General features: G+C 63.1%; 2 protein-coding genes across 10 annotated transcripts in view; one reads left to right on the top strand and one right to left on the bottom strand.

Moving 5' to 3' along the window:
• Positions 1-9,125, top strand: part of Gpc1 (glypican 1) — a gene marked incomplete at its 5' end in the record, with an annotated part of 20,740 nt that extends 11,615 nt beyond the window's left edge. The window contains 8 exon segments of the mRNA XM_013508117.1: positions 3,389-3,547; positions 4,122-4,513; positions 4,875-5,040; positions 6,066-6,196; positions 6,299-6,418; positions 6,511-6,644; positions 6,828-7,003; positions 7,379-9,125. Of these exon segments, the coding sequence (XP_013363571.1) occupies positions 3,389-3,547; positions 4,122-4,513; positions 4,875-5,040; positions 6,066-6,196; positions 6,299-6,418; positions 6,511-6,644; positions 6,828-7,003; positions 7,379-7,611 (1,511 nt within the window).
• Positions 9,126-13,134: 4,009 nt separating this feature from the next.
• Ankmy1 (ankyrin repeat and MYND domain containing 1) overlaps positions 13,135-21,189 on the bottom strand; it is a 33,289-nt gene continuing 25,234 nt past the window's right edge. For 2 of the 9 annotated variants that reach the window (XM_005411163.2, XM_005411157.2), the window contains exons 12-15: positions 20,483-20,590; positions 19,344-19,475; positions 18,028-18,141; positions 16,771-17,771 (exon numbers count right to left, since the gene is read on the bottom strand). In XM_005411163.2, the coding sequence (XP_005411220.1) occupies positions 16,932-17,771; positions 18,028-18,141; positions 19,344-19,475; positions 20,483-20,590 (1,194 nt within the window). In that variant the 3' untranslated portion in view covers positions 16,771-16,931. The other 7 variants (XM_005411158.2, XM_005411160.2, XM_005411161.2 and 4 more) reach the window with 6 other exon arrangements.

The following is a 21,189-nucleotide window of genomic DNA, read 5'->3' as shown; positions in this document are numbered from 1 at the left end:
CGCTGCCCCCCTCCCCGCCTGGGTGCGCGGCAGTGCGGACCCTGCGCGCTGCTCCGCAGCCTTTGTGCCGCCGCGGGCTGCACCGCGTTCCCTGCGGGCAGGCAGCGGCAGGCGGCCTGAGCGGCGGAGGGCTCCTTGGTGACGCTGTCATTTGGGTGAAGTGGAGGCGAGGGCTTCGGGGGTCTTGAGGCTGGGGTGCGGGTCGGGAGCGAGGCCTGCCTCGCGGGTGCTGCTGCTGCGTGAGTGGGGAGCCGAGATGTTGCTAAGTGTCTCCGCGTGGGTCCGAGGCCGGCTTCCTAACAAGCCATTAGGCGTTCAGGTGCAGCCCCTGGCCTGGGTGCAGGTTTCTTGGGGAAGAGGGACGACGGCAGGAAAGAAGGTCCCGGGAGCCTGGACAGTGGGCAGTGGTCTGTCCTCAGGAAAGCCGGGCAGTTTGTCTAGCAAGAGGACGCAGCAGTCATTGCAGCTTGCCGGGGCCCAGGAGCGCGGTGGGCGCGGGTGGGCGTGGGGGAGGACTTGCTGGGGAAGTCCAGAGCCCCCGGGGGTCCAGAGCTAGATGGGGGCCTCCTTTCTGCCCGCGTCATGGAGCCTGGAGCTATCTGCGCTTAAGTGGGGTGCTTTTCGGGGCGGTGGGTCTGTGGGTGCAGCGCACCTCCCAGGAGACTGGAGAGGCGGGGGCTTTCCGCTCTGCACCTCCCGCAGCACCGAGGCTCCTGGAAGAAGGGGTCCGGCGTGGCGCTGTCTGCAGTCTCCCGAGGAGGGCACCGGGCACGGACACTGCCAGGCCCGGCCACATGTCCAGCATCACTGGGAGAGGACGCTGTCTGCGGTCTGCACGGGGGTCTTGGGCAGAGCTTCAGGGTGACTGCCGGGGGCGGGGGGCGCGTATGCCCAAGGACAGGGCAGGATGGAGCTGCGGCCGTCAGCAGGTGGCAGGAGGGTGTGAGCGCGAAGGTGCTGACGCCGCCGGCTGCCCAGGGGCTCAGCGGGAAGCGGTAGGTGCAACGGGGGAGACGCAGTGCCTGGGAACGGGGGGGGGGGGGCTTTGGATGGTGACAGACTGGCCTCGGAGAAAGTCCCCCAAGAAACGGGGGGACGGGACGCGACCTAAGCCTGGGAGGGAACGTTCTGGAAGGTGGAGTCAGTTCTAGGAAATTCAGCCCAGGGATCGGGAAAGGGACTCGGCCAGGTGTGGCTGCGGGGCAGAGGGCTCTCCGGCATGAGCTCGACCCGGCGGGGGCCGGGGGGGGGGTGGCGCTGGCCAGTGCTGGGACCCCTGCAGGACGGAAAAGGGCTCCCCAGCCAGCCACCCTCCCTGGAGAAGCGAAGGGGCAGGTGGGGAAGGCAGAGGGGCTGCAGAGGACAGCAGCTGCGACACGCGCGACGCGACGCGCGCGGGGCGGGCTCTCCGGGGCTGCTGGAGCAGGGCGGGGCTTGGCTGTGAGGTCCGGGTCAGCGGCGCCGGGCCCGGCCAGGCGGCCCTCCGCAACCGGGGCTGCTCCCCTGAAGGGGCGGGATGCCCTGCAGAGCCCACGGCACCTCCGCTGTCCAGCGCCGCAGCGCAGCCCCGGCCAGCCGGCCCGTGCCCTGCACAGCCAGCGAGCGGCGCGGCGGCGGCGCAGGGGCAGCCTGGCCCAGCCTGCCCGGGCCCTCAGGCCGGCGCCCGGGCTCTGGCTCCGTGTCTTCACTCCCGTGTCTGTCGAGGAGGGAGGGAGGGACGGGGGCTGTGCTGGGGCGGCCGGAATGGCACAGGTCACCGGGCCGGCTGGGCGAGGTGGCCAGGCGGGCGGGGCGGGAGCTGCGGGGCTGCTGGCGGAGGAATCCCACCCCGACCTGCGCGGCCTTGGTGCGCGGCGAGGCGTTTCCCCTCCCGGCGCTCGTGGCCTCTCCGCCCTCTCCTGTCTGCAAGCCGGGGTGAGGCAGAGTGCGCTACCGAGCGGACGCCTCTTGTCTTTGCAACTCAGGATCTGACCCGGGCCGCTGCAGCTTGCTGGGTCTTCCCGCCCCTGCTGCCCATGCCCAGCAAGCCTGGCCTGGGTCCCCCTGTCCCTGAAGAGCCCAGGGTTTCCCGTGCAGCCCCTCCCAGGACACGCTCCCCAGCACCCTCCGAACCTCCCCCGGGGCTAAGCCCCCACCTGTGCTGTCCGCGCACTGTTGGAGGGGAGGGAAGGCCACCGCCTAGCACAGCCCCCAGGTCCCAGCCCTGGCCACCTGCAGCACGTGAGAGCGGAGGGTCCGACAGGTGCCCCTTCTTGCCAGGCTGCAAGGTCTCGCACCAGAGGGGACCCAGGGCCCCAGAGGCCATAGGAAGCACAGTCCGCTCCCACCCCCAGCCTGTGTGTCCCGGGTCAGCCCCGTCCAGCTGGGAACTCATAGCCCTGGGGAGGGCAGGCACCCTGGGCAAGAAGAGGAGGGGCATCAGCAGAGGGAGCGGGTGCTCAGGCTGGGCTTCCTGGGGTTGGGGTGCCATCCTTGCCTCCAGCCTCCCCTCCTCCCCCTGAGCACCAGGGCGCCCTTGGCCCCTGCCTCCTTCTGAGGGCTCTGGGGGACCATGAATCCAGGCGATGCTCGTGCCGGGGGCTGCCTGGACAAGACCCAGCTTGAGGTCAGAAAGCCGAAGCTGTCTCCTGCCACCCATACTGACCTTGCCTGTGCTGCCCCCAGGCGGGGTCCCTCAGTCCCCGCGCCCGGGCAGTGTCCTCCCTATCAGGTCAAGGTCACCGCCGCTGCAGCCCCACCCTGGCCCCCAGCCCAGACTGTGGGGTTCTGCCTCCCCGGGTGCTTGCATTTCTGTTGCTGAGTACTGAGAACACAGGTGCTCAGCGCTGATTGGCTCTGTCCCACAGACTGGGCGAATTCAGCTCCAGACCTCTGCCCCACCGAGGCTTAAGTCTGGAAGCAGCGGCTTTGTGGGGCAGGTGGCCATCAGCCTCCCACAGAGTCCCCAACGCCCTCTTCCCATCCCCCACCGGAGGTGCGGTCCCTGCCACCCCCTCTGCTGCCACATGGAAGGAACACTGGAGCCTGCGCTGTGGCACATGGCAGGGCTCACACTGGGGAGTTTCAGGGATCCCTGCGGCCCCTCCCTTGACCCCACCTCCTGTGCCAGGCAGGCCCTGTCCCCTGGCTCGCATGGGGAGCACAAGGAGCATCTCTGGGCCCGGACGGATGTGTGGCCTGGGAGGAGGGGCTGGCCAGTGGGTGAGGGAGCCTGAGCGGCTGGGTCCCCTGACCATGAGAGACCTTGTCCCTGACAGCCTCAGTTTCTGGGTCTGTAAGATGGGGGCGCTGCAGCACCTACATGCAGGACCCTGTGGCCACTCAGCTCTGCCTCCCCTAGGGTCCTGACCCCCAGACCCTGCCCTCCCTCACACTGCCCTCCCCACAGGTGAGCACCTGCGCATCTGCCCCCAGGGCTACACCTGCTGCACCAGTGAGATGGAGGAGAACCTGGCCAACCGCAGCCGCGCCGAGCTGGAGAGCGCACTCCGAGACAGCAGCCGCGCCCTGCAGGCCATGCTGGCCACCCAGCTGCGGGGCGTGGACGGTGAGCCAGGGGCTGGGCACGGTGGGCAGGGAAAGCAGAGACCCCAAGATGTCCAGCAGGTCACTGAGGCACAGGGTGTCAACTGCCTGTGGCCCAGCTCAGAAATAGCTCTCAGAAGCCAGGTACAGTGGCACGCCTGTAATCCCAGTACTTGGGAGGCTGAGGCAGAAGATCACAGTGACTTCAAGGCCAGCCTGAGCTACATAGTGAGTTCAAGGTCAGCCTGGACTATGTAGCAAGATCCTGTCTCAAAAAAAAAAAAAAAAAAGGAAAGGAAGGGCAGGTTCCTGGACTCCTGTTGGTGGCCTAAGGCCAGAGGTCCCTGTGACCTGAGAGGGAACCCCCCATCTGGGCCTCTGTCTCCCCACCAGGAGGCTGAGGTCTTAGGGAGCCCTGTAGGGGCATGTGGGACCCATCTAGCCTCTACTTTGGCTCTGCTGACCACGCTAGCAGACTTCTACCGAGCGCCGGCCTCCCTGCCCAGCCCCTGCTTCCTGGTAGGCCACCCCAGCATTCAGGAGGAGATGGAGAAGTGGGGCCCCCCAGAGTCTCACGCTGCTCCCCCTGTGCTCAGACTACTTCCAGCAGCTGCTGAACAACTCGGAGCGGGCGCTGCAGGATGCCTTCCCTGGCGCCTTTGGGGAACTGTACACACAGAACGCCCGGGCCTTCCGGGACCTGTACACCGAGCTGCGCCTCTACTACCGCGGCGCCAACTTGCACCTGGAGGAGACGCTGGCGGAGTTCTGGGCTCGTCTGCTGGAGCGCCTCTTCCGGCAGCTGCACCCCCAGCTACTGCTGCCGGACGACTACTTGGACTGCCTGGGCAAGCAGGCCGAGGCGCTGCGGCCCTTTGGGGACACCCCGCGGGAGCTGCGCCTGCGGGCCACCCGGGCTTTTGTGGCAGCTCGAGCCTTCGTGCAGGGCCTGGGTGTGGCTGGCGATGTGGTCCGGAAGGTGGCCCAGGTGTGGATGGGAAGGGCCAGGGATGGGGCGCTGGGGCACGCAGTGGACAGGAGACAAGGGAATGAAAGATGTGCTCGGGGCTGGAACAGGTTGGGGTTCCCGAGGCCTTGCAGGGCACAGATCATACAGGGGTGCACCAGCTGGACCAGCACATCCCCAGATATGAGCTGCAGGTCCTTAGCAAGTCACCTCCCCAGCCCCTGGGCCGCCTGGCGTGTTGTTCCCACTTCCGAGTGGGTGGTGGCTGAGACCCTCGTGATCGTAGAATGAGTGCCCAGGGTCAGCAGGCCATCTCCGATGTCCACTCCAAGCCCCACATGCCGGGGCTGCCAGGTGGGCTCAGGCTGCCCTCACTCCCCAGGTGCCCCTGGGTGCAGAGTGCTCGAGGGCTGTCATGAAGCTGGTGTACTGTGCCCACTGCCTGGGGGTGCCTGGCGCCCGGCCCTGCCCTGACTACTGCCGGAACGTGCTCAAGGGCTGCCTTGCCAACCAGGCCGACCTGGACGCCGAGTGGAGAAACCTCCTGGGTGAGCCCAGACTTGTCCCCGGGGAGCAGACCCTGGGTCCTGGGAAGCAGGTGGTTGCTGGCTCAGGCCTGAGCAGGCCTGGACAGGGCCACCTGGACCCTGACCATGTCTGAGGGGCTGTTGGGTTGGGGTAGGTTCCTTTCGAATGCCCCAAGTAGTATGTGACTTGGTTGGGGTGCATGCCCCAGGGAGCCCTGTAGGATTCTAGTTCCCTGTCCTGCCCAAGTAGCCAGAGCCCCAAACATGTATACATGCTAACACATGTGACATGGTCTACCAGCTCCTGCATAAGCTAACATGCACGCATTGTGGATGCTGGCACATGTACAAGCTGGCATGTTCCTGTGCTGCGTACGGGGGCCAGCATGCTTTCACACTGATATGGAGGTGCCTACTTGTGCACTTGGTGTACATACATGCCAACACGCATGTGCATCTTTCGGCATGAAGTCAGTGTGCGTACATTTCAGCACGTTCCAGGTAATAGGCATGTGCCGCATGTGCCTAGTGTGGTGTGAGTCAACATGCTTATATGACAACATGTGAAAATTACATGCTGATGCTGTGGGCCAATCCATGCATGCTGGTATTTGTGTGCTAATGTGCATTCAAAGGCATGATATAAGCCAGTGAGGAAACTTAACGTGTGAGTTTCTTGTATGTGTATATAAAATGTGCTGCATTACACAATGTAGACACAAGTGTGCACGGGCTGGCAGAGGCAGCAACGTGCGTACACAGCAGCTCACAGAGGCCAGCACGTAGGTGAATGGAGGGCGAGTGTGCATCCATGCCAACACCTGCCTGAGCTGATATGTAACGTGCATGTGCATGGCACAGCGTGCGCACATCGGTGTGTACTGTGCTGAGTAGTCCTGGGGCCACACAGAGTGAGCTGGGCCTGCTCAAGTGTGCCTGGGGCCCCCTACTGGCTGCACTTTTGACTGGGGCTGCAAGATTGTAGGTCACGAACATGCATGTGTGACGTGTGTGTATGTGTGCACGCATATTAACACCCATGCCAGACTCCATGGTGCTCATCACTGACAAGTTCTGGGGCCCGGCGGGCGCGGAGAACGTCATCAGCAGTGTACACATGTGGCTGGCGGAGGCCATCAACGCCCTTCAGGACAACAGGGACTCGCTCACAGCTAAGGTGCGGCAGGAGGCCCTGGTGGGCATGGAGGGCTGCCCTGACACTGCCCGCCTGGCCCAGGGTGCCCTGCTGCCTCTCCAGGAGCTTATGGTATCTCCCCAGGTCATCCAGGGCTGCGGGAACCCCAAAGTGAACCCCCAGAGCCCGGGCCCGGAGGAAAAGCCACACCGGGGCAAGCTGGTGCTGCAGGAGAAGCCCCCCACAGGTGCCCTGGAGACGCTGGTGAGTGCCCGCCACCCTCCTGCTGCCCGTCCTGTGCCTGTGTGGGGAGGGCAGGTGGCCTGACCACCCAGCGGCCTGAACACTGCCCACAGGTCTCTGAGGCCAAGACCCAGCTCCGCGACGTGCAGGACTTCTGGATCAGCCTCCCCGGGACACTGTGCAGCGAGAGGATGGCCATGAGTCCCGCCAGTGATGACCGCTGCTGGAATGGGATGGCCAAGGGCCGGTGAGTGCCTGCCTGTGTCCTGACATGACGCGGCAGCCTGGGGAGCGGGTACAGAGAGCACGCCCTCGCCTGGGCTGGCTCCCACAGCATGCCCTGCCGCGGAGGGGCGAAGCCGCCGTTGGTCCCTCTGTAAGGGCCAGCACAGTGACCGGCGCTGCCCTCCCTACCCCACCCCACCACCAGGTACCTGCCCGAGGTGATGGGTGATGGCCTGGCCAACCAGATCAATAACCCCGAGGTGGAGGTAGACATCACCAAGCCAGACATGACCATCCGGCAGCAGATCATGCAGCTGAAGATCATGACCAACCGGCTGCGTGGCGCCTATGGCGGCAACGATGTGGACTTCCAGGATGCCAGTGAGCACCGCAAGGGCTGGGCTAGGGTGGGCGCCTTGGTGCTGAGAACCCCAGGGGCCCACTAGGGCCTCTGCTCCCCACTCCAGGACCTGCAGCCCCACGCCCTCACGGGGGCTAGGGGTGACTGTGCTGCTGCTGCTGTCGCTGCCAGCGCTGAGCAGTCACCCACCCGTGTCCCTGTGGCACAGAGGAGGCCCAGGCAGGCTGCTCCTCTGGCTGTGGCTCTAGGGGGACAGGCGGAAGCAGACCAGGGCGAGCCTGGGCCTCCTGCCCGGCCGGACTGCTGTGGACATGCGCACACAGAGGACCTCCAGGCCACCAGGCACTCAGGGCCCCCACTGGCAATGGGCTGCTGGAGCCTCCTGTCCTCCGCAGGTGACGATGGCAGTGGCTCAGGCAGCGGGGGTGGCTGTCTGGACGACACCTGCGGCCGCCGGGTCAACAAGAAGAGCTCCAGCTCTCGGACACCCTTGACCCACGCCCTCCCTGGCCTCTCAGAGCGCGAGGGACAGAAGACCTCGGCCGCCGGCTGCCCCCACGCCCACACCTTCCTCCCACTCCTCCCCCTTGCTCTGGTCCTCGCAGCTGCTGGGCCCCGGTGGCGGTAACTGCTCCACAGCCCAGGGGACTGAGGCCAAGGACAGACTTTGCCAAAACCCAAGACAGACGATCTCTAATCCCCCACGGCCTGCAGAGGTTCAGGGCAGGACGGGGGACCGCGGCTCTCTGTGCTGGGCAGGGTATGCGGGGCCCTGGCCCCCAGGCCTGGCCTCACCTGGCTTTTAATTTTGTAATGAGGTCCTCAGGTCAGCTGTGAGCCAGTGTCCCCAAAAGCCATGTATTTCAGGGACCTCAGGGGCACCTCCGGCTGCTTCCCCCTCCCCCTCACTCTCTCCCCCCACCACAGAGCCAGCCCCACCCAAGGCCTATGAGGAGGTGGCCCTCAGAGTGTCCCGCCTGAGACCTCGCACGAGCCTGTGCCTTCCTGTCCTGCTCCTCCTGGCCTCCAACCTCAGAAAGAGAGGCCCAGCCCTCAGCCTCCAGGAGCCTGCGAGCATCGTCAGGGTCCTGCCCAGGGCCTCTGGGCTTATGCATGCTACCTTCCACTTGGCAGGGGCTCTGCAGCTGGGCTGGCCCTCCTGTGCCACTGTGGAGCCCAGTGGATGGGTCCCCAGGTGGTGCACAGAGGGGTGGCTTCTGGCCTGGCCACTCAGGCACTAACCGCCACACTTCTCTTTGGGGTGGGGCATGAGCCCCAACACCCAGGGAAGCAGTGTGGCACTCTGCATTTAGGGGCTTACACAGGCAGGCTTCCAGAGTCTGCACCAGGGACCTCACTTCTGGGGAGCAGCCGGCCCCTACCCTATCCCACGCAGACAGGGTGACACAGACAAGGCTGTCACCCGGCCACAGGAGTGGGGCTGGCCAGTGGAACTTCAGCTCAGGGCTGGTGAGACCTGGCACTGCAGGCCAGAGGACACCTGGGCTCTCCCGACCCTGGCCAGTGCAGGGGGCAAGGAGTGTGACAGTCAAGGGCTTTCCAGACACGCGCACATGCACTCTCCCTGTCCCCGCCTCTGAGAGCTGCGCTCAGCCGTCCTGCACAGCGTCAGCAAGGCCTGGGCCCCGCCAGGCTGCTGGTGCGCCCAGCTGACCAAGGCCGTCAGGGCCCTCTCCATGCCCAGCCAGCCCTCCCTGCCAGGCCCAGAGCTGCAGGCCCTGGGGAGGGGGTGGGGTCATGAGGGTCTGGGGACCGCTGAGCTGCTGTGGCTGGGAACAGTGGTCTCGACCTCAAGATGGCCAGAAGCGGCTGAGTGCTTTGCTTTGCTCGCTGGGTCAGGAAGGCCTTCCTCCAAGTGTGTGTGCAGCATGGCGGACCAGGGCTCTGACCCCTCATCGCTCTCCTGGCGCAAGACAGGTGTTTTGTGAAATTGTTCTTAGACGTGTGGGCCCAGACCCTCGCCTAGAGCCATGCAGGCTGGGGGTGGGAGCCAGCCGGTCACTGGTCAGAGCTCTGAGCAGGTCCGCTGCGTCCTTCCTCCACGACAGCCCTGGCCGCCAGTGCCAGCAGGGGATGTGTTGAATCCTTGTATCAATAAACGGCTGGAGACCTACAGCAGGACAAGCTGTGTGGCTGCTCTGACCTGTGTGCTCCCAGCGAGCAGTGTGTGTATATGTGAGTGTGAGCGTGTGCACAGCCAGATGTAAAGCAGGACCCTTAGGGAAGGGGAGGCCTCACGTGCGTGGCCCTGAGCTCACCTGTGTGGGTCCCCTCAGCCAGCTCTGAGAGTCTTGTGCTGTCAGACCCTTCTAATCCAGGACTGGGCAGCCTCCAGGGCCAATGGGAGGAGGTGGCCCAGACACGGGGGTCTAGGCAGCATCACAGGCCCCCAGCACTGCACACCTACACCTACACCTCCAGCCCCTGGGAGGTTCCAGCTCCTGCTGGGTGGCCTCAAAGTTGCCCAGGCGGTTACTGTCAGAGCAATATCTTCTGGTGGATGTCCCCATGGTCCAGTCTGTCCACAGGGACCCTGCCACAGGCCAGTGTGGTAGCTCTCAGAGAAGCTCTCTCCTGGGCATGTGCCACCAATGGGCTGCTTTATGTGGGAGCTGGCAGGCCACTCTGGTCTACCCAGCAGACATTCCATGTGGCATTTCTCTCACAGCACTGGACTGCTGAGTTCCAGCCAGGCTGCACCGAGAGAGACATGCTCCAGACACAGCTTCCAGGGGTGCAGGAGCCCAGCACTAGCCTCTGGGGACACTTAACACTGGCCAGGCCCCCAGAGCAGCCACGGTCACTGCTGCGTCCTCACACACGCGCCTTTCCCTGAGTTCCGGGCAGCTGGTGGCCCAGTTCCTGGGAGATGAGGCGGGGCGGTGGGCTGTGGGGATGGGTGGGTGGCCAGGGGCTCACTGTCAGGGCTTCTGTTCAGCTGCTGCAAGCTCTCTGCACGCAGGGACAAGCACACCCTCCCTGTCCGGGAAAGGACACAGCTCACACCGGGTTCTGGCAGAGTGCCAGATCCTGCAGTTTGGGCCCAGCCTGGCTTTCCCTAGCTCCCAAGGGTGCCCCAAGGGGCTGGCCGGGGTGAGTCACTCCTGCTGTCACAGGCTTTTCAGACCGTCACCATCCTCGTGGGAATGGGGAGCCGCAGACCTGCAGGGCAGACACCAGCCAGCCCAGTGCTTCCCTGGAGCATCCCACGCCACTTGGGGCCATCCTGGCAGCCGGCATGGTGGTATCTGCAGCACACGTGCAGATGAATGGCTTGTCCATGTACACGCACATGTGCACACACACGCTTGCTTACCCACACATACAAGGTCTAAAAAAAAAGTATGTTTAAATAGTTTAAAATGTAAAAGACACCAATCTTTAGGGAAGTGCAAATGGAACCGTGACAGAACCCCACCTCACACTTGCTGGACATTAGGATGGCCACTGTCCAGGACGGTGAGGCAATACGGGTTTGCAGAGTTGCCGAGGAAAGAGGACCTCGTGTACACTGTTGGTGAGAATGGAAACCCGTGCCTCCGCTACAGAAAACGGTAGGCAGGTTCCTACCACCATGTGCCCCCTGACCCACTGCTAGGTGCCCAGGGAAGGACCTGTGCAGGCGGGCACCCTGAGCAGGTATCCACCACCCTCCAGGCTCACTACAGAGTCCTTTCCCACGGCCAGATGTGGGCTCTACCTAAGGGTCCGCTGACAGGTGAGTGGGCAGAGAGAATGCGCTAGTACATCCTATGGGGATTTCTCGAGCGAGGAATCCTGCAGTCTGCAGCACAGGTGGACCTGGAGGGCGCTGCACTATGGGAGATCACTACTAAGGGAAATCAGCAGACACAGAAAGACAAGTACGGTATGAGCTCACTTATACGTAGAGCCTAAAGCATTCACTCTTAGAAGCAGACACGATGGCTGTCAACAGCTGGGGGCGGCACGGAAACGTGTTGGTCAAAGGTACCAACTTTCATTTAGAACAGCTAGGTGCTGGGGATCAGTGTGCAGTGTGGTGACTCTAGTTAGTAACACAGTATCATTCACTTAAAATTTGTTGAGAGAAGCTGGGCATGGGGATGCATACCTATAATCTCAGCACTCAGGAGGCTGAGGCAGGAGGATTCCTGTGAGTTCAAGGCCAGGCTGGGCTACAAAGTGAGTTCAAGGCCAGCCTGAACTACATGGTGAGACCTTGTCACAAAAAGACAAAAAAAGTTGTAGAGTCTGGGTGGAGGCAGTGCTTGTTGCGTAATCACGTGGGACTGTGCTGTGTGCGCCTAGTGAACCAAGCACAAAGCAGGAGGCAGATGTGACAGTGAAGCAAAGCTCCTCGGTCGAGTCACACCACGCAGGGTCTGTCCCTGCCAGGCAGAACGTCACTGGTCAGGAGGGAGGACCTCCCTGTGAGAAGGGCAGAGGAAAACCAAGGCCACTTCAGCACATGCACGCATGCGGTGCAGTGCCAATGGGGCTTGCGCTCGCCACAGGAGCTGCATGACCTCCCCAGGAGCACTGAGAATGCGCACTGTAAAGCAGAACATGCTCAAGGGCAGACAGACTAACCTCCCAGAGTCCAACCAGGGGGTGAACAGGCCCTGTGCACACAGCCGCCTTCAAAGACCGCACCTTCGGACCTGGTGACCACCCGGGGCGCAGAAGGCACACAGTCCCTCTGCAGGGACGGAGGCACTGTGCACGGGGAGGGCGGGCCGGCAAGGTGGCTGAGGCGACAGAGTCAGCCGTGCCATCCCGGCTGGACTTCAGGACACCAGAGAAGGTGTACGTGTGTGCCACGCCAGGGCACACATGTGCCCATGCAGGTGAACAGGAGTACGCATGCCAAGATGTTCAGAGTGCTTGTCCTCAAATACAGAGGCCAAGATGATTTTCAGTATTGTTCTTGCCTTCATGTTTTTTTTTAACAGTAAGCATGTATTCCATACATGATCGGAATAAAAAATAAGAAAGCAATTTTCATTTGGGAGAGAGGATGCTGCAGAAAACCGTCACTGGAAGATGAGCACGGCCTCATCTGGAGCGTGCTGAGCACGTGTGCTGTCTACGTTCACGCGTGTGTCTCCATCCCCGTGTCCTGGGAGCCAAGAGAGATGGGGGCAGGACTGGAAGTACACGCAAGGCTAGCGGCGTTGTCACTCGTGTGGAGATGGATAACTGGTGTCTTCGTCTGCTTGCTTTGCTTTACATCTATTCCCTAACTTTAATAAGGGCTACGTCTAACCCCAAACAGGAAGCCCGGGGAAAAGCCCCTTCCTCCACGGCCGTGTGGGAGGCAGAGGCGGCTCAGGCAGCAGTCTCCACCCTGTATCCTCACCAGCAGTGGCGGGGCTGGGAGGCGGCTCTCCCACAGGAACAGCAGTTGGGGGGCTCCGGAGGGCCCCCATTCAGAGAAAGCCACCCCACTGAGGGAGGCACCCCCTCCTGCAGGTGCCTTCCTTGCCCAGAGCGCCCCGCAACCCTGACGGCTGCGAAGTCACTGTGACAGGAGGCAAGAAAATCAGGTAAAACTCAATTCCACAACTGCGGGCCCAAAAGGCAGCCCGGGGAGTGGGGGCCGCACCTGCCTGGCTCCAACCCACCTCCACCTCCCCTCCTACCACGCCTCCCCAGCTTCCCTGCTCCTGGCAGAGAGCCCAGCTCCACCTGCCCTGGACACCCACCATTCTCTCAGGCGTGCCATCCCCAGCTTGCCCCTAGGTGGGGGGACCCCGCTCGCCCTCACCTCCCCCTTCCACCTCCTCCCCAGAAAAGGAGGTCTGACTGTCTGCACGGCGCAGTCCTGCTGCCCTCTCTCTTGATTGCAGCACTCCTGTGTACTCAGTATCCGCCCCCCGAACGCACGCGGTACCTGGGAGAGCAGGCACGCTGGATCGCATAAAGAGCCAGGAGCCCCAGCACCAGGACAGAAGGAAGGGGCTGGCCGCATGGCTCTGGGACATCCTGGGACCCCATTCCAGTGGTCACCACCCCCACATGCACAGAGCGCTGGTCCTCCACCTGCCTGTACCTGCAGGACGGTGCACAGCCAGGCCAGGGAGTGGGAGGTCAGCAAGGCAGGCAGCCAGTGCTGGGCCCCCCAGAGGGACAGAGCAGGGCACAGACCTTCAGGCAACTCCATGGCCACTTTATTGCATGGTAGATGGCAGATGCCACACATGGCCCAAGTGCAGAGGTTTCCTACCTAAGCCCCCCCAGAGCCCAAGGTGACCGGTGGGCACAGCTGTGGACGCTCCCCGGGCCCAGCCTTGGGCACTGCTCCTTCACTGAAGGTCTTCCACCCTCTCGTCAGTACTTATGGAGCTGGGCACTGGACAAGAGAGGCACAGGGAGGAGAGGTCAGGCCCGGCTCGCTGCACCCTCCATCCCAGCACCCGTGGCAAGAGCTCCAGGGCCGGGCTGAGGGTGCACCCGCTTCTGCAGCAGCCCCACCCTCGGGCCCCAGAAGAGCCGCCCTGCCCAGGTCCTGGGTGCACAGCTCCTGTGTCAGACGCTCACTTTCCCAGAGGATGAGTCAAAGGCGCGCCGCCAGCAGGCTTGGCTCAGCCCCTCCACCCACGGGGCTCTGAGGAAGCCTTGCGCCCATCCTCCCCCAGCTTGGACCAAGCCCACTGCACAGGACGCCTGCTGCGGCTCAGCAGAGCGGGCAGGAAGTGGGCAGGAGAGCATGGGCTCTACACAGAGCCCTGTCCACCATGAGCTGCGCCGAAAGCCGGGCTGCAGCACGCCCACCTCAGCCCGGTTCCGAGCAGAGCCCTCAGGTGCAGCGGAGCCCGGGCCTCCAGGCCCCAGCAGCCCCGCTGGGGAGCCTGAGTGTGAAGCCCGCACAGACGAGACCCTTTCCCCTGCTGCTCCCCAACTCCCCCTTGCCTGGCTCCCGCAGGCCTGTACCTGTCCTCTGCCGGCCCAGCATGCCCAAAGCCACCATTTCACTGCAGTCCTTCTTGTGGAACTCGACCCAGGCCCTGGACTTGCAGTACTTGCTGCAGGTCAGGATGCCATAGCAGCGGGCGCAGGGCGCGAGGCGGACACCGATGGAGCGGCCACACTGGTAGCAGACCTTGAAGAAGGGCATGCTGCGACAGAGGGCAGTCATGTGGGGCCACGCCTGCCCCGCTCGGGCTCCCCAGCAGTCCCTGACATCCCCAAGTTGGGCAGCGCCACAAGTGGACAGAGGGCGCGTAGAGCAGTCAGAGGGTGGTCAGCATGGCCTCTGAGCCATGGAACAGTGTCAGGGCTGGCCCTGAGGACCATCCCCACCACCGGGGACACCACAGGGCTCTAATGGGGCCGAGAGGCTTCCCGAGCACACAGAACAAGCGTGTGGGTCTGGGGTGGGATGTCCGTGACTGGAAGCCCCAGCCTCTGCCCGCCTGGCCAGTCGCCCTGTCACCAGGCTCCTCAGGAGGAGTGTGTGGGGCCCTTGGGAGGAAGGCATCTCGCAGGCCACACACGTGGAGGCTGCCCCTGCCAGACCCCTGGAGAGGCCAGCAGAGACCTCTGAGCTTAAACCTCGCTCCGCCCTCCCCAGGGCAGTCACCCGCACACAGCTGTGGAGCCCGCCTGTGGGCCATGTGCAGGGCCACCTGGACAAGGCCATGCCGCTCAGGGACAAGGGAGCAGGGCCGTGCCGGGAGGGGGCAGCAAGGTCCAAGCCACAGGCCGCCACCAGCAGCACGCCACACCCTGAGGGCCCCGCTGCACACTCACAGCTCCCGGCCCTCTGTGTCCAGGGCCTTGACCGGGCTGAAGCTTCTCTTCTTCACCCTCTGGCCAGGGCACAGCTCCACTACGTCACAGAGAGGCCAGCATCAGTGCCGTGCGGAGGGGCAGCCACAACAGCAGGGCCACCCGCCTACTCAGAGCCCCCACAGCCCCCAGAAAGGCCACTAGGTGGCACCAGACTCTCTTGGGCCTGGCCCAGCTCCCGGCCCCTCCGCAACCACTTGAGGACTACTTCACCATCCCGCCTTGACGCCCACCACCCAGGCTGCCGGCCATCGTCTGCTTGCGGAGTGACACCTGAGCTAACGGACATCCGAGGAAGCCTGGGGCGGCCCGCAACCCCGAGGGGATGACACGATTTAGACAGGGCTCTTGACCTTTCTCTCTCGCCTGCTGTGCTCCCTACACTTCACCGAGAGGTTTGATCTCTGGGATGTGCGGCTCGACCTCTTCGCAGTGTGCGGCCCAAGGCCAGCGCCCCCAGTGTCCCTCTGCTGCATCCCCACTGCCTCGGAGCCCCGGCCGCAACGCACTGACAGCTCCAGAGTGCCTCCTCTGTGTCCCTCAGACGCCCCGGCTGCACACCACCATTTCCCCTCCCTTCTCTCAGTACAGTTGTGACGGCTCCTCCAAAGCCTCTTCCTCTCCAACCTGGGCCCTGGTGTCCCTCTGCAGACTGTTCTTTGCCCCACCTGCCGCCCCATGCCTGGGCCACGCTCTCCTGGGATTCGCGGCAGTGACACTGGAGGAAGTCCACTGCAGCATGCCTCATTGGGTCTCCTCAGCCACCCTGGCCCTGGCAGGGCACTGTCTGTACCTCCCCACCCCAGCATGGGCTCCTGGCACTGCTCCGCAGGCCTACAACCTGGGCCATGGGCGACAGTGCTCGGGGAGATCGCTCTGTCTCTGCTCACAGCCACGCCCAGATATTGGCTCTGCTGACCAAGGGCTGACTACGCCATGACTTTATAAAATGTCCTGGGACATGCACCCCGGCCCAGACAGAACCAAGCAAACCACAGATTTTCAAGGGCAAAGTCCAGCGGTCATGTTTGCGATCTGTTCCTGGCCGGCATGGCCTCTCCCCGCACTCTCTCCCTATCCTCCCTGGCCAGGTCTCCAAGGATCTGCCATCTCTTCCCAGCTGCTCTCACCAGTGGCGTGTACTGCTCTGCTCTGTCAGAAACAATGCATGTGTCTTTGTCAGAGCTCACGATTGCATCGGGTGGCTCTCACAGCCAGGCTGTGGAGGTGGCTGGGGACACGGTGGTGTCTCCATGAGGGGCGGAGAGGAGGAGGTGGTCGGTTCAGGTCTTCCCAGCCTGGCTCCCCAGCCTGGACCCACCGCCTCTGAGCTGCTACGGGAGGGGGGGCAGAGCCTGGTGCCCTTGGGGACACCACACCCGAGCAGAGCTGGGGTCCCACAGGTGACCCCGGGTGACAGAGGCTGTTATGGCTTAGATTAGAAATGTCCCTGTCTTGGCCACTTTCTTCATCACTGAGATACAAGTCTGACACCCACAACTCCAGGAAGGACAGGTTTGTTCTGCCTCATGGTTACAATCTGAAGTCAGCTGCTCCACGGCAGGACAGCTAGGCAGAGGGGCCTGGCAGAGCAGAGCTGCTCAGGGCATGGCGGATGGGAAGCAGAGAGCGAAGGGGGGACCCAGGGAGGGAGAGCACCCCTTCCAGGCCACGGCCCCAGTGACCACCTCTTCCAGCCAGACCCCACCTAACAGCGAGTCAGCTATGAGCCGCCCATGATTCACTGACCTCTGAGCTCATGAGATTTTGCAGGGACACCAGATATAAACCCTGACAGTCCCCAGAAGCTCCTGGCCCCAGCATGGCAATGTTCAGAGTGGGGCCTTTGGAAGGCGACTGCGTCATGAGGGCCAACTGATCAACGGGTTAATAGCATATGGGCTGGGGGTAGGGCCGGGTTATGAAAGGGATCTCTCTCCCTCTCTCTCCCTCTCTCTCCCTCTCACCCTCCCCTCCCCAGCCTCCCCCTCTCCTCCCCCTCCCCCTCCCTCTCCCTCTGTCCTTCCCAGGCATGAGGTGAGCAGCTCACCCTCACCACACCCCTCACCCAACGCTCTGCCTCACCACAACAGAGCCAAGTGACAGGGACAGAAGCCTCAGAAACCATGGAAACCTGTCCTGTGGGCTGGTCTTTCAGTGACAGGGAGTCGGCACAGAAGCCCCACATCTCAGCCAGGACATGTAGAGGCAGCACACCCCAAGGGACAGGCACACAGGGCCGTGCCAAGGCAGCGGGTGGTGGGTGTGGCGTGTGTGGAGGGGAGGGGTGGGCACACGTGAGCCTGTGGAACAGTGAGCGGGTTCTGGGCACGGACAGGGCCACCATGGTATCATGTGGCTGCACAGTGTGCAGGAGGGGCCGCCAGGCATGTGGGGAGGGGCAGAGGCGCATGTGGCCTGTGTGACACGTAGATGGCTGTGTGGCCGAGGGTGTGGGGTGGTGAGCGTGCGGGTGCACTCGTGTGCATGCCTGGGGGCAGGCAGTGCACATGGGTCTGGGGCTCTGCCTGTGGGGAGGGTGCCAGAAGGAGCTGGCGGCTGTGGGTGGGCAGGGCGGTGTGCACACGTCTCTGCGGGTGTGCCGGGTGTGTGAGGGCTGCACGTGGTGAGAGGGCGAGCTGGGTGCGTGGGTGTTGTCTGCGGGTGTGAAGGGAGAGGGCCCTGTGGCGCGATGCCACACACACGCCTGTGGCAGAGGAGCGGGAGAGTGCCGCGAGACGGGAAGCAGAGCCGAGGGTGTGGTAGGGACACATGGGGCCTGCACGCTGGGGCAGGGGTCTGGGCATGCACCCCACACGCACACCCACGTTTTCTGCTCTGGGACATTGCCTTCCTGTCCCACTGCCGCTCCTTGGCAAGCACAGCACGCCGCAGCTGCAAGCCCATGTGCTCCAGGAGCCTCTTCCGGGCCAGGAAGGTCTCCCGCTCCGCCGGCAACAGCGCGTGGAAGGGGCAGTGGGCAATCTTCCGGTCCTGTGGTGCACCGCAGGGTCACTGCAGGGCCACCATGAGGCTTCGGGGAGGTCCCCACTCCTGCCAGGAGCACCCCAAGGATCATCCCAGCCCGCACTGTGCTACCTCTGTCCTCGGTGACCATGCAGACACCCTGAGACCCACAGGTGCCCACGGGACCCACACACTGCGGCAGGGCTCCCGGAGCCCAGGACGGCTGCAAGGCCCCAGCTCTGCCCAGGAGAAGCTCAGGCCCCCGCAGGCCCTGCTCAGGAACCTGGAAGAACTTGAAGTAGCCGTAGTCCACCGCTGTGCCCACTGCCATCTTGTCAGCCTGCACGAGCGTCACCGGCTTCAGAATGTCGGCCCCATGGCTCAGGAGCCGGTCAATCTGAGGGGACAGAGTCTGTCAAACAAGCCAGGCCACCTAGGAAGCCAAAGAGTCACCCTCATCACGGGCTCGGCCACGTAGGTCACAAGGCCCACAGCTTCCAAGCCCTGCAGACAAAATCACCAGAGGGCAGCCCGGGGGCCCGGCCCTGCCCGGAGCAGGGTGGCCTGGAGGGGGTCTGCAGCAAGCCACCTCCAGGCGTGTTGGGCATTCGGAAATAAATGGGTAACAGGGACGAGAAGTGACAGCCCACGCCTCACCCAAAGGATCCCACACCTCAGGGAGCCTACCTGGCTGCTCCTGCCTGGTGCTGAGATCCAGTTCCTGCCCTGCCCCTAGCTGTCAGCCACGTGATACAAAGATCAGGTGGGTCTTGGGCCTCGTCATACCTCACAGGTGCTTAGAGAGCCAGCGCATGCGTGCATGTGTGGGTTCAAGCACGTACATGAATCTGCACATGTGCATCTGTGGCACGTGGGCTGTGAGCACACATGCGTGCGCACGTGTGTGTGTGTGTGTGTGTGTGTGTGTGTGTGTGTGTGTGACTCCCAGCAAACCCTCCCCAGAAGAGGCAGAGCACTGACTGCATCAAAGCACATGACACCACAGACACCCCTGCCAGCACCTGACAAGGCAGGAAGCAGTTTCCACCCAGCCCAGGGCACGAGCAAGGCCTGGCGGAGGACCCCACAGAGATCCCCTCCCCCAGCAGGAGCCACGACCCCAGAGGGAACCAAGACAGCCCCTCCCCACCTCGGGGCAGAATGGTCACCGCCTGGAACCAAGTTGCCCCTCAGGCAGGCAGGAACTTGCAGAGCTATGCAAACACAGCTGAGATACAGTGGCCGGGCCCCAGCCCCCCTCGGCTAATCCATGAGAGACGGCCTCACGTTTCTTGGGCACCCAGTCAGAACCCCTGCACCAGGGTAAGGCCCCAGATACTCCAGGGCCTCGGCCCCTTCTCCCTCTCTTCTCCCCAGTGGCTCTGCCAGTGCCTCCCCTGACGCGTCCTGGAATTCTTTCTCCACGACAGTCAAGAATCTACCTTGAGGGGGCTGAGTTGAGAGCCCCATCTCCTCTTTGGGGCCCCTCATACCCTGACTGGTGACAGGATCATTGCTCAGTGCCCCTCAGCTGGCACAGGATCTTAGGCAGCCCGGCCTGTTGCGCTCTGCCCCGTGGGCCTGGCCGCTCCTCCTCACCAGCATGATCTTGCTGTCCGTGCTCCTCTGCTGCTCGTAGGCCAGGTCACAGACGACGCACAGGGCACTGCCCAGGCCTCTGGTCAGGGGCAGGTTGGGGTCAGCTCCGCAGGACAGGAGCTCCTTCACGATCTGGATAGGCAGGCTCCTCAGCAGCTGGCTTATCACCTCCCTCACAGGTCTCCCTGAGGCCACCCCAGGGCAATGGCTTCCCGGTGTCACCAAGAGCTGCGCTGGATGGGGCGGCCATAAGGCCAGCCCCTAGGGAGGTCCAGCTCCCGTACTTCCTCTGGGCCTTGCCCAGGTGCAGCTGTTTTGAGGGTCCTGGGTCCCTTCTTGCTTTTCATCGTGGGCAGAGCCAGGCTCTAGGGCAGCTCCTCCCTGCACGGGGTCAAGACATCCTCTCTGGCCCCTTTGATTGCTCCTCCTCCATGAGCTCTTTTCTCTTCGTAACACCTATTACTGCCTGAGATTGTCTTATACATTAGTTTATTGTCTGCCTTCCCCAGCTAGAATGGGGGGTGCTTCTGAGTAGGGGCTTTGTTCTATTCAAAACCTACTGCCTACAATGGTGCCTGCCTACACACAGGTGCTCAACCAGTGACATTTAAACAAAAGGAGGGATGAGTGAATGGAATATGGGTAGGTGGACGGATGGGTGAGTGGGACAGATGGGTGGGTAGACGGACGGATGATGGCGGAAAGGAACTAGAGCCTAGCTTGATGCCTGCGCCTGCCCAGCATAGCTGCTTAATAAATTAAGGGAGAGCATGGGTGGGTGTGTGGACCATGGGTGGATGGAACTGGTAAGTGCACAGGTGGGTGGGCGGGTGAGTGGGTGTGGAATGGGTGAGTGAAAAAAGGATGGTGATGTGTGAGTGAGTGAATGGGTGGATGAGTGAACAGATGAAGGGAGGACGGGATGGATGCAAGAAGGGTGGAAGCAAAGTTGGACAGATGTGTGGCTGGATGAGTGGGTGGGCGAGTGGATGGACAGGAGGACAGAAGGGTACATGGGTGAACAGAACGTGACCAGTTGGATGGGTGGCTAAAGGGATGAGTGGTTGGAAGGGTGTGGGGCAGCTGAACAACTGGAGGCAGAAACCGCACAGGCCCAGGCCCCAGGCAGACACACTCACCAGGTCGTTCCCACTGGCGATGGACAGGGAGAGTGGGGAGTGGCCGCTCCACAGCAGGTTGGGATCCGCCCCATGGGAGAGAAGGAGCTGCACAACGTCCCTGGCACACTGGGGAGGGGATGAAGGCGGAAACATCAGATAAGAGGCCCGGTGCCTCCCGTGAAACCGGCTGGGGTCCTTAACGTAAATGCCTCACAGCCAACAGAGCCACAGCAACACCTGCCAGGGCACGGACTTCCAAGTGCGGGGCGGGTGGACTCGGAGGGAGAAAGGTGTCTCCTAAACATCCTCACTTCCAGGCAGACAACAGGAAGGATGCAGGTGCATACGGGGACTTAAACCTTGTTCTCAAAGGGCCAGGGCCAGGCAGGGCTGCAGGGCCACCTCAGAAGGGCTGACTCCGGCAGGGGTGGCAGAGGGACGTCCCTCACCAGGCACAGTTCCTGCAAGATGACCCCAGTGCACGCACAGGAGCCCCACCCGGGTGCCATACGCTGCCCACGGGGGTCCCCACGCCTTGGCCCCAGCCCTGGCCCTGAAGCCTCTACTTTCTCCTGCGCCTTGAGGACCGCCCATTTTGCAGCCGTTTCCCCTTCCCGTTCTCCCCAGGAGTGTTCGAGGAGAGTGGCCCCTCCACTGCCTCAACTATTTTCTAGGTGCCACGGGAACCCTCCACTGAGCCCGCCTCCTCGGGGGCCCAGAGCCCA

Source organism: Chinchilla lanigera, unplaced genomic scaffold (assembly GCF_000276665.1).
Source record: "Chinchilla lanigera isolate Chin_1 unplaced genomic scaffold, ChiLan1.0 scaffold00141, whole genome shotgun sequence".
Classification (NCBI taxonomy): domain Eukaryota; kingdom Metazoa; phylum Chordata; class Mammalia; order Rodentia; family Chinchillidae; genus Chinchilla; species Chinchilla lanigera.
The sequence above is the reverse complement of the archived record's forward strand: the minus strand, read 5'-3'. Positions and strand labels throughout refer to the sequence as shown.